Consider the following 12,319-nt stretch of genomic DNA (forward strand, 5'->3'; position numbering starts at 1 on the left):
AAAACCTGATTATGTTGATTTTAAAAATAATCTAAAAGAAATTCTAGAGTTAAAAAATAATAACAAGAATTTATTTGGAGGTTTAATAGCAGATTAGTTATAACTAAAGGCAGAGTTAATAAACTGAAGACAGGTCAAAAGAAATTATGCACAATGAAGCTCAGAGAAAAATGGATGGACAATACAGTGAGATTGTGAGACAGAGAGGATATACTAGTAGTGAGATGGTCTTCTATATGTTTAATTGGCTTCCCAGAAGGAGAGATGGGACAGAATAGAATAAAAGCAACATTTGAACACACATCTAGGAATTTTCCAAAAGTTGCAGAATCGAGAAGCCCAGTGATTTTCAAGAAGGATAAATAACAAGAAATCCATACATAGACACATTAATAGTGAAATAGCAGGAAGCAAATACAGAGTGACAATGTAAAACACAGTCAGAGGGAAAAGATTGCCTTAAAGGAACATTTTAGACTGACAGCTGGCATCTCAGCAGTCACAAGGGAAACCAGGATACACTGGAATGGTACCTCCCATTTGCTGAAAGAAAACAACTGCTAGCGCAGAGTGTTCTATAGCCAGTAAAAGTTACATTAAAAATGAAGAAGAAATGAAGATTTTAAAATAAAAATAGAGAATTCATTACCAGCACACATGCATTAAGGAAACAGTAAAAAGTATTCTTAGGACAGTAGGAAAAGGATTTCAGATGTAAAGTTGGAGATGCAGGAATGACAAGCAAAAATAAAAATAAAAATAAATAAATCATCATCATCATCATGTGGGTAGACCTAAAAGAGTCTTAACTGTATAAACAACAATAACAATAATAGTAATAATGTCTTGTAGGGTTTACAATATATACAGAATCCGAAGCCCTCCACAAGCTGTCCCCTTACTCTGCCTTCTGCATTTATGTCCCACTGCTCTCCTATCTGCACACTCTGCTCTCATGAAGCTGGTGTGTACTAGCTCCTGTTTGTACCTTCTGCTTTTTTTGCTTGTGTGACTTTGCCATTTTCTTTTGCTACCTGGATGCACTCACTCACTGCCATGCCCACCAACTAAAACCCAGTTACCCGCAGTGCCACTCAGATGTCATTTGAGAGGGAAATTTTCCTTGATCCCCTAGATGGGATCGAGGTCATTTTCAAAAGTCCTACAGTCTTTTGCATAACCCTTACACAATTTAGCATTTTTTTTGTAAAACAAAATTGTACAAAATATAATGGCTGAACCAGAAGTCCCTACAGATGCTACATCTCTCACCCCCAATGAGGTTTCTTTTGTTTTCCTTTATTATAAATGCAATGTTCATTACAGAAAAAAAACCCAAAGATGACACTAAGCACACCCATAATCCCACCCACTAAGCTTGGTGCATGTCGTTGCACACGGCCTCACACAGTGATTGTTAGTTATGTGATCTGCTCTCTGACACTCCTTGAGGGTAGAGACCGTGTCAGATTTCCCTCTGCATTCACACAGGTTAAGGGATGAGGAACATCAAAGGAGCCCTCATACAGGAGGGGGCTTCACCCCGCAGCCGTACCTGGGCGGGGATATTGCCATTGTTCTTGAGGATGAGAGGGAGTTTCTCTGAATGGCCAAGAAGAAGTCTCTTAAAGAGGAGCAGGAGGTTTCCATACTGGTTGTGGAGAATTGGCCGCACAATGGTCACCCGAGGGAGGGTCCCCTCTCCCACGATGTCAAACGCCAGGCTTCGGTTCTTGGTCTGGATGCTGCAGGGGAACAGGGAGGCGGAGGCCTGTTAGCCCGGCATGGCAGGAATGACACCCCATAGGGCGCGGCCTGCAGCCCCGCTTGCAGGAGAGGTTGCTGGGGTGCTGGTACCTGGACACGCCATCCAAGGTCGCCTCGAAGATACACTGGTACCACTGCATGGTCTGGGGGGTGAAGGTCACCGTGGCAAAGGCATGTGAACGACTGGCGATACACATCTTGTTGGGTTCCACTTCAAAGATGTCAATGATGCGGGCAGTGGCCTGGCGAGGGGGGAGGGGCAGGAACCCACACATGTGTTAGCTATGTGGCACTGACCCAGGGTTTGCTGCTTATCTCTGTTGCCCCGGCTGTGAAATCTCCCCGCTCGAAGCTCTGGGGTAAACATGTTCCATTGCCTACACAGTCATGCCCCTGAAAGGGACAGCCTAGATACTCTGGGACCCATCTTCCAGCAATAACCAAGTTTCCTTTTTTCAATGGACAGCCTGCACTTTAGGACGGGGAGAACATATCATGCCTGCAAAACCCCCGTAAGAAACGTATCTTTGCTTAGAAATCAGGCTTCCTCACCTTTTTATGTTTTGTTTTTTTTTAAGCACAAAATAATGCTCCTTTGTGTCCCAAATAAAGTCAGAGAATAATGACTGGATGTCACTGGGGCGTGAGGGAAGTCATAAGAGGAATTAGTCTCCCAAACCCTGTCCCTCTGTGGTGGGTGCCAGCCTCCTGGAAATAAATGCATACTCTATTCCGGCTCTAGGCTGGGCCAACCTTCTGGGTGGTCTCCCCACCACCACCAGCCATGTGCACAATGCCAGCTCTGGGCACAAGGACACCTAGGCCAAGATTCTACTTTGGGGCAGAGAACTGAGCAGCTGAGATAAGACTATAGTATCTGTAGCACTTCTGCTTGGAAATGAAGGGTGAGTGAAACCTATTGACTCAGCCCTCTCTCTTGTCATCCTGAATTTTCTATTCCACTGTGAAGAATATATAGAAAATTCCTCACAGCCCAGCCCCCGGCTCTCTGTGGTCGGTCCAGTTTCCTCCTACAACTTCCAGCAGGGCCTGAGTGTCAGATAATCCCCACTGATGGAGACAGGCTCCAGAGCAGGGGTTTCCAAGAGTTCTCTCCCCAGCTTTCAGCCAACACCGGTGGGCTGGTGCCGAGGGGGGCCGCTTACCTTGTTGGAGACAGGCTTAACCACAATGGTCACATCACAGGCGATCTTCCCCACATTGCTCATCTTGAACCGAGCCTTGGCCTGATGGCCCACCATGACATGGCTGAACATGAACTTGTTCTCATCCTCCACAAACAGACCCTTGCTCTCTGTGGTCTGCAGGATGCTGTACAGGTTGGTACTGTTGCAGATCTGGTGCTCCTCAAATACGGAGGCGTTGTTGTCTGTCACGAAGGCTGGGGAGTGGAGGGAAGACTTAGACACAGCCCGGTAGCCCAGTTCCTGCTTTCTCTAATTCCTCACTTGGAGGTTTGGGTTCCGACAAAGGACAATCATAGAAGAGAGATAGGGTGTGAGTGATGGGACATAGTCTAATTTCTTTCATACGGATCTTGTGGGTTGCCAGACCCCAACCACCGTTCCTCCCAATGGCAAGGAGGGGTAAGATCAGGATCTGGGGTGGGCTTAAGAAAGGAGGAGGCAGTTGGCTCCCTTTGGTGCGAGGCTGCAGGGTGCCTCTAGCCAAAGCAAAAGCTCTCCCCGTGCTCCATCTGAGATCCGCTGGGTTAAAGCTGCAGCATGCTCCGTCAGTCACCGGCACTGTGTTCCGTGCGCGTGTTGCCCACAGGGAGTGACCTGGCCATGAACAGGCTGGATACGGGACTTGTGCCAGATCCCATCGAACCACGATTCCCAGAGAACCTTGGTCATCTGAGAAGCCCAGACCAAACGCAGGAAGACTAGGAGTTTAAAACTGCACATCCCCGTGTAGGTGTGCATGCCTTTGTAAATCTTTAGGGAGAAATGTGGCTGAAGGCGTGACTAGAGGAAGTTCTAAGGCCCCAAAGGTAGCAGCCCAGCCATGTTTGCTCCACATGTGCACGGGGGAGGGGTGGTTACAGAGGAAGGTCTTGTAAGAGATGTGGCCCCATCTGAGTGCTCAGTACCTGGTAGACAGGCTTCCGCCAACAGGCTGTAAGGAATGCCACCAGGGTGGTCTCTGGGGTCTCGGTCAGAGATATCGATCGCCATAAACTCCTCACACTTTCCCACAGGGTCAGCCACGCAGTCAACGGTGAGGGTCTGTACCCCTCCGGCAGAGACAGAGCCAAAGCCAGGGTACACGGTGAACATGCCGTGGCTGTAGCGAGCCTGCAGGAAACAGGGGATTGTGGGAGGGGTGGAGCCAAGCGGGTGACAGGGACTGAGCCCTTCTGCCAGAGCTGTGAGATGGTGTCAAGAGGGACTGTTGGGGGGTCCCCCAGAGGCTTCCTCTGGGGCTCAGCTCTTCTCCTCGGGGGAGGGCCTGGGGGTTCTTCAGGGAGGGGATCTCTCAGTGCTTCCGACTCAGCAAGTTCTCAGATGAAGCACAGAGATAACTCCTTTTGCTTTGACCAATCATGATTGAGTGGGGCTTTCGGGGGACAGACACGTTCCACATCCTACGACACTTACCCAGGTGGGAATCTGCCCTCCATTCTGTTGTTGAACCCCTTCATGAAATTCTACATTTTGCTTATTTTATTTTATTTTTTTCAATTCCAGAATTCCCATTTGGTTCTTCTTTATGGCTGCTCTTTCTTTGCCGAGACGTACAGTGCTTTCAATTGCTCCCAGTGTGAGTACTTGCTCACAGAAGCACGTCTCTGTTGGCTGCTTCAGCGTCTTTGTCAGCTCTGTCCTCTCGGTGTTGCCCTATGTTGCTTGACTATTTTCATTGAGTTTGAGATCTTCCTGGCTCTGGGTATGACGAGCGAGTTTCAGGAGAAACCTGGACATTCTGGGTGTTACATTACGAGACTCTGGATCTTACTTAAACCTCTCTGACCTGGCTTTCTCCGAGACCTCTCTGGCAGGGGGAGAGAAGCACTGCCTCATCACTTCCAGGTGGGGGTGGTGGTAGTCCAATCCCCCACTCAGACTACTCATTTCTGCCAGGCAAGGGTGGGGGCTCCAGCTCCCCACGAGTCCTCAACAGCTACCTCCCTGGCAAGCCGGGAGCTTCCTTACTGCCCTGTTGTTGCCTGGGTGGGGAGGTCCACTGGGGGCGGGGGAGAAACGTCTGTTACCACTGGGTCAGTTGAAACTCAAGGCTCCCATGTGGTGTCTCCACTAACAATGGGGGAGGAGGGAGGGTCTAGAAACTCCTGGCTACCCCCTGGGTGTTCTTGGGACACCATTCTGGCCGGGGGTTGAGGCACCTCCTCATAACCTGGATAAGGGTGTGAGTCTTCCCACGGTCCTTTGCAAGCAATGGTGGGGTAAGATCCTAGGTTTTGTCATGTTCAACTGTCATAGGACAGGTCTAATCTGAAGGTTTCTGGTTTACCAGGCCGCTCTTGTCCTGGTTGTTTGGCCAGTGGGAATAGGCTTTTGTTGGGGCCTTTTTTGGATCTGTGCCTGTGATGTTTTTGTGTTGCCAGCTCCTTCAGCATCCCGATGAGATAGATGAGGCAAAAGGAAAACTCAGGAAACTCACCGCCGTGATATTCATTGGGTCCCAAGGACCCTCACTGATCTGATCTGTTTTCTCTCCACCTGCTTTATACGTAATGTCTAGGGGTTTAGTTGTACTTGGTTTGGGAAGAGTAGGGAAAAGTATATCTAACTCCATCTTACTAGAAGCAGGTGCCTTTGAATCTCCTTTTATTTAAGCCAGTCTTAATGGGCTCCTGTTTCTTATGAGCAAAAGACTGTTAAATAAAATATATATAAAGAGTTGAAATGTAATCAGAAGGCGGTGAGGAGCCAATGAAGGTTTTAAAACAAAAGAGGGTATCCCAATTAAAGGCCATTACACCTGCTCTTAAAATGAAAGTGGCATTTCAGTATAACTATTTAACGTGCCTGCTTTCCTGGGGAGGGGAGTGTTTGTGCAAGGACTAGTTGGAAGGTGATCTTACAGGGTTTCTTTGGACAAGGGAAAGGGTCCTTACCTGGCTAGTGATGTTTATTTCTTTCTGAGTAGTTTCTGAGAACTTGGCTGCTCTGGAAGGCGTAGCCTTGTAGAAGTTCTCGCTTTCCCGGGATCTTAAAGTCCTCGTGTGGCTGACGCTAATTAAAGAAGCAAGAGTACATACACCCTTAGATTGGGGTGGTGACGTTAAATGCCATCTGTCTGTCTGCTTGCAAGGCCCCTTCTCCTAGGAATGGGGAAGAGCCCCCCCTTTTTTAAAAAATATTTTTTATTGATTTTCTACAGAGAGAAAGGGAGAGGGACAGAGAGCTAGAAACATAGATGAGAGAGAAACATCGATCAGCTGCCCCCTGCACCCCCCTCCACCACTGGGGATGTGCCCGCAACCAAGGCACATGCAAGAGGACATTGGGGTAGTATAGTCAGCATTCACCATTAGCCAAAGTCATTTAACAACTGTGAGAAAATTATGCAGTAATTATACTTATTACATATGACTCATAAGGACATTGAAAATTATTCTGCAAGAGAATAATAGTTTTTAAATGTTTACTTGAGTTCTTTGGAAAGCAGTGTGTAGAAATTACTTATAGACACCAAATCTTTTACCCGATCTCATTTAAAAAAAATGGTCAATATTAAATTCTGGCCCTTTCTTCACATTTATAGTCATGGTGCTCTTTTTTTGTTGTTATTGTTTTAATCCTCACTCGAGGATATTTTCCCCTCCCAATTGATCTCTAGTGAGAGTGGAAGGGAGCGGGGAGGGAGGAGGGGGAGAGAGAAAGAGAGAAACATTGGCATGAGAGAGACACGTTGATTGGTTGTCTCCTGCACATGCCCCTACTGAGGTTTGGGGAACCTGCAATTCAGGAATGTGCCCTTGACTAGGAATAGACGCTTCGACCCCTCGGTCCGCGGGCCCATGCTCTAACCACTAAGTAAAATTGGCCAGGGCAGTCACGGTATTTTTTGTTTTTAAATATATTTTATTGATTCTTTTTACAGAGAGGAAGGGAGGGGGATAGAGAAAAACATCGATCAGCTGCCCCTTTGCACGCCCCCTACCAGGGATGTGCCCACAACCGAGGGACACGCCCTTGACTGGAATCGAACCTGGGACCCTTCAGTCCGCAGGCCGATGCTCTATCCACTGAGCCAAACCGATCAGGGCTGTCACGGTATTTTTAACTACGAGGTAGTTTAAAGAATAGTACAAACACAAGTTTGGGTAACTGTTCACTTCACTTGAAGCTAGTTTACCCAACAATTAATTTTCCTGGAGGCTAGTTGCCCTAAAATATCCAAATGTATTTGAGGTGCAATTTTAACCTTTTGAGAGATTTATATATTTGAGCATTCACTTGCTTAATGACCAACTGAAGATAGAACAACTGAAGTTCTATCCTCTTTTGAGTATTTTGCATGAATTTGTGCATGCGAAAGTGAAAAATAAATAAAAAACAATTTAAAGCAACACACAGTTGTATTATAATATCTATAAACATTATTAAATTATTATAAAATAAGTAAAATATTAGGTTGAAATTAAATGAGGAAGATAGAGACTTTCGACAGTTTAAGAAAAAAATCTCTTAATACTTTGCCAAAATGAAAGAGGATATCCACAAAAGTGTAAAACAACTACAAACAATGTAAAGCTGTATGTATATCTGATTTAAACCAATTTATTAGAAAGTCAACTGTAAGTTAATGAATAAAACAATTTTAATTAATTAGAAAGTATGTGAAATCTGGAGTCAGAGATGTAGGTTCACAATTGAGACCTACTGGTGTGATTTCTTGGATAATCTTGGACGAGTCATTTTTTATTTTTAGAGAGAGGAAGGAAGAGAGAGAGAGAGGAACAGTGATCAGTTGCCTCTTGCACACCCCCTGACTGGGGGTCCAACCCACAACCTGGGTATGTACCCTGATCGGGAATTGAACCAGACACCTACTGGTGTATGGGATGACGCTCCACCCAACTGAGCCACCCGGCCAGGGCGCATGAGTCATTTCTTAATGACCTCACTCACAACAGGGAATAAGGTGAATTTAGATAAAATATATGAAAGCTCGTTGTAAAATATAAAGCACTAATTAACTAGGGAATGGCATGAGTCAAGCAAATGGCTATCTTACGCTTTCTTTTGGGGAATGGAGCTCTCCCCTGTCATCCTGTAGAGGTTATACTTGAAGTCAGTAACACCTTGATTTTCTATGGTGAAGGTGGTGCTTTTACGAGTGCCACAGATCAGAGCCCCAAAGTTGATGATGGAGGAGGGGCTGATGTTGTATTTGGAGAACACTGCATTCACAGAAATCCTAATTGGGATGCTGGCAATGATTTCAGTTCCGTCTGTCATATTGGGCTCAATGATCTGGAAAGGAAAGGAGGATTGGGAAGACATCAGCTACCGGCATAGCTCCAGAATTCCACTAATTCATTGCCCATTTTCCTCGTGGGCCTGAAGGCATGTTCCTTTCATTCTCTTTATATTATTGCATCAACAATATTAGAAAATACTAACATAAAACTTACTACAAACTAGCCATGGCATGGATCAACACAGACCAGCGATTGTCAACCTTCGCATAGACACTAATTACTAAAATTCTGTAATTTTAGTAATTACAAAAAATATAATTTTTGCCAATCTGACAAAAAAAAATAGGTATAATTTTGATTCGTTCACACTAGATGGCTATTGTTGTGTTGGCTGTTGTCATTTTTTAAGTTGACAGTCTAAGGGAAAAGAGGTCAGTGCCCCTGACTAAACAGTCAGGCGTTGCATGTTTTAAAAATTCTTGGGGCACACCTGTTGAAAATGGCGGACACAGACCAACTTTGCCTCCTGTTTTCACTTCCCCACTCCTCCCCTGCACTTGACGACTAACCTCAGCTTCCTTGTCTCAGGTGCTCCCCAAAGAGCAGGGTCCATATTGCCTTTCTGGTGCTCTCAATTCTGATGACTTTGCCTACCTCCCACCTGACCTACCTGGACCTACTAGTTGGGGACCAAACGCTGGTGCATCCTCTCTGGTTGCCACCCAGGTCAGCCCTCCCCTTCCCTCCCTGGAGCATGGGAGGACCATGGGCTCTTTCCCACAAGCCTGCCACTGAGCTCTCTCACCTGACAGCGCAGGATTGGCTGTTGCTCTATCTTCACTTCCTTTTTTGCGCGGAAGAACACCTGGACGTTTGTGGGCTTATCTGTTGTGGTCATTGAGCCCTTCCTGGGCTGGACTGAGATCATAGAATTTATATTGGTTGATGTAATGCCTACGGAGTCCACAGAAAAGCTGGAAGATAAGCATAAAGGTTAGTCTAGGTCATAATCCAGGGAACCCAAGATACTAGAGAGCAGACTCTAGACCAGTGGTTCTCAACCTTCCTAGTGCCGCGACCCTTTCATACAGTTCCTCATGTTGTGGTGACCCCCAACCATAAAATTATTTTCGTTGCTACTTTAGAACTGTAATTTTGCTACTGTTATGAATCGTAATGTAAATATCCGATATGCAGGATGTATTTTCCTTGTTACAAATTGAACATAATTAAAGCATAGTGATTAATCTTGAAAACAATATGTAATGATATATGTGTTTTCCGATGGTCTTAGGCGACCCCTGTGAAAGGGTCGTTCGACCCCCAAAGGGGTCTCGACCCACAGGTTGGCAACCCACAGGTTGAGAATCACTGCTCTAGACTGTTAAGTGCCTGCCATGCCTCTGGCCCTGGTTAACTACTTGGCCTAGCAGTGTCCACTGTGCATTGCACTCTGTGACCACCCATCCTTAGCCAGGATTGACCAGGCCAGTGAGTGATGCTTGAGGCAAAGACAGCCAACTCCAGCCTGTGATGAAGTGGTGCCCTAGCAAGAAATCTCTGTCCAATAGGGACACTTGATGCTGGATATGGATCAACTATATTAATTCATCTCCCTCCCTCCCTGCCTCCTTTCTTCCCTCCCTCCCTCCCTCTCTCCCTTCCTCCCTCCCCTTTCTGAGACTGGGTGCAGCACACACAGAAGGAACAGTGACGCAGAAGACAGGGGATCCAGGAAAGAAGAGAAAGTGGTGGGCAGGAGCCCTCTAAGAGAGGTCTTCCGAAAGGGGGGCTGTGGTCTCATGGAGGTGAGGTCAGATACCACAGAGATGAGCTGATTCATGAAAATGGCAGGGGACTGGAGAAGGAGCAGAACTTCAGCTGAGACGGGACACCTGGAGTTGCATGTCATCCTCATGCCCCAGGGAACCTGGTCACGCCATTGCTGCCTGCAGGTGCCTGCGCTCCCTCCCTGCACAATCCCCTCATCACCATTTGAACCAGAGGGTGACTCTCCCATGCAACCTGAAAGAGCGGAGCTAACACCCGGCCTTAACCTGAAACAGAACTCGCCAACAGGCACAGCTGTACTCAGCACTAATGCCTGAGTGCCAGTGGCTTTCTTTAGGTTAAGCTTTCATTCGTATTTATTTATTCCAATACATGGTTCTAACTAATGGTAGTATTGAAGTGGCACCTCTCAAATTTTCAGCATTTTCTGAGCAAAAAAAAAAAAAAAATTGTCATGAATACACCGAATTTCTTCCAAATCTGTGAAGGGGAAGTCCCCTTATCAGCTGTGAATTCTCCTGGGGGAAGGATGACTTTTCATAGAAATAGACTGGCCGTGGGTGCTGGCTCTGCCACTGAGGTGCGTGTGGCCCTGCCTGAGTGACCTCTTCCCTCCCCCCACCAAGCACCACCCTCCCCTCTCTCAGGAAACTCCTTTATTTAGTCTTTCATTTTTAAAAAATTGAATTTATTGAGGTGACATTGGTTAAATAAGACCATACACGCTTCAAGTGTATAGTTCAATAAAACATCATTTGCGTATTGCATTGTGCGCTCACCACCCCAAAGTCAAATCTCTTTCTATTCCCATTTATCCCACCTTTTCCCACTTTCCCCTCCCCACATCCCTACATCCCCTTTCCCTCTGGCTATCACCATATTACTATATATATTGATTTCAGAGAGGAAAGGAGAGGGAGAGAGAGAGAAACATCAGTGATGAGAAAGAATCATTGATTGGCTGCCTCCTGCATGCCCCCTGCTGGGGATGGAGCCAGCAACTTGGGCATGTGCCCTGACCAGGAATAGAAGAGGGACCTCCTGGTTTATAGGTTGACACTCAACCACTGAGCCACGCTGGCTGGGCTATCACCAGATTTTTAATCTCAAGAGATGAGCACAAGCTGAACCTCTAGTCCACTAGGCTGCCATTAGGAATGCATACAAACAGCGCTTCTTAAAACTAAAAGAGAAAATTGGAACATCTACCCACCTGAAATCTTATGTAGAATGCCAATTTATGAAACAGACGAGCTGAAGACAGGGCAGGGCAGCTTGAGGCCAGGTTCCCCATCTCTGTCTCTACCCCAGGACCTCCTCCTCCCAGTATCTCCTATTCACAGCATCTCCCCCTCAGGCCCCGTGGTGCTAGGTGCCTTCAGAAGGCCCTTAAGGGTCTCCACAAAGCCGCAGAGTTGAGAGCAGTGTGAGCATCTCTGCTCTCTTAGCAGTTGGAATTCCCTTCATTGAAACCAGGAGAGGTTAAAAGCAGAGATGGTCCTTACAATTGCCCCAAACATTTTTTAAAAAATCTCCTAGACACGTTTTTCTCCCCAGGAGTGGACACAGATGACCACATGCCGGATGGTTTTCAGGTTACCTGAACATGATCTCATATTTCCCACGGTTCTTCAGTTGCAGGGGCTGCTTCACCTCCTCCTGGACTCTTACGGTCCCAAAATCGAGGCCTCCTTCAGCTCCTGCAGAGGCCAGGGCCGGGATGGGGAGGATCAGTGGGCGTGGGAACAAGAGGCAGGGGGACTTCCTATTGCATGTCACGTGGAAAAGCCATGGTGATAATTTCAGAGAATTTGCTTTCTGAAAACATCATGGCTAGAAAAGCTTTTGTAATTGCATCTTACCAAACAAAAGACACTGCTCTTGCACTCAATTCGATGGGGCAGCTCCCTCCAGCTTCCATCCTAGGATCACAATTCTAATAGAAAAGCTTTTGTAATTGCATCTTAGCAAACAACAGACACTGCTCTTGCACCCAATTCAATGGGGCAGCTCCCTCTGGCTTCTATCTTAGGTTCACTGTCCTTCAATGTCTCCCAGTAGCTAAAACTCCCAGTATTCAAAGAATTTTTTTGCACTAAGCGTATGGTGTACAGAGTTGGGATATCCTATATAGTAAAAGCCTAATATGCAAATTGTCCTCTCAAGCAGGAGTTCCACTGGGAGTTCCATCAGGGAGTGGGGCTGGCCTGCCAACAGCCCTCGGCCCCTCCCCATGGCCGACCCTGCCCTGGCCACCTGTGGTGGTGGCAGTGGTGGCAGCAGGCAGCTGGGGGAAAGGAGGCCCTGGCCGGCAGCCAGCAGCGGGCAGCTGCTAGGGACCCTGCC

The 12,319-nt window shown here is 46.8% G+C and overlaps 1 protein-coding gene across 1 annotated transcript in view; it reads right to left on the reverse strand.

The window, feature by feature from the left end:
* HYDIN (HYDIN, axonemal central pair apparatus protein) overlaps positions 1 to 12,319 on the reverse strand; it is a 361,269-nt gene that overhangs the window by 44,538 nt on the left and 304,412 nt on the right. Inside the window, exons 55-61 of the mRNA XM_015558788.1 lie at positions 8,988 to 9,156; positions 7,996 to 8,234; positions 5,870 to 5,987; positions 3,881 to 4,085; positions 2,934 to 3,169; positions 1,858 to 2,009; positions 1,556 to 1,745 (exon numbers count right to left, since the gene is read on the reverse strand). Coding sequence (XP_015414274.1) covers positions 1,556 to 1,745; positions 1,858 to 2,009; positions 2,934 to 3,169; positions 3,881 to 4,085; positions 5,870 to 5,987; positions 7,996 to 8,234; positions 8,988 to 9,156 — 1,309 coding nt within the window. The remainder of the gene's footprint in view (positions 1 to 1,555; positions 1,746 to 1,857; positions 2,010 to 2,933; positions 3,170 to 3,880; positions 4,086 to 5,869; positions 5,988 to 7,995; positions 8,235 to 8,987; positions 9,157 to 12,319) is intronic.

The sequence above is a fragment of the Myotis davidii genome, unplaced genomic scaffold (genome assembly GCF_000327345.1).
Source record: "Myotis davidii unplaced genomic scaffold, ASM32734v1 scaffold453, whole genome shotgun sequence".
NCBI lineage: Eukaryota > Metazoa > Chordata > Mammalia > Chiroptera > Vespertilionidae > Myotis > Myotis davidii.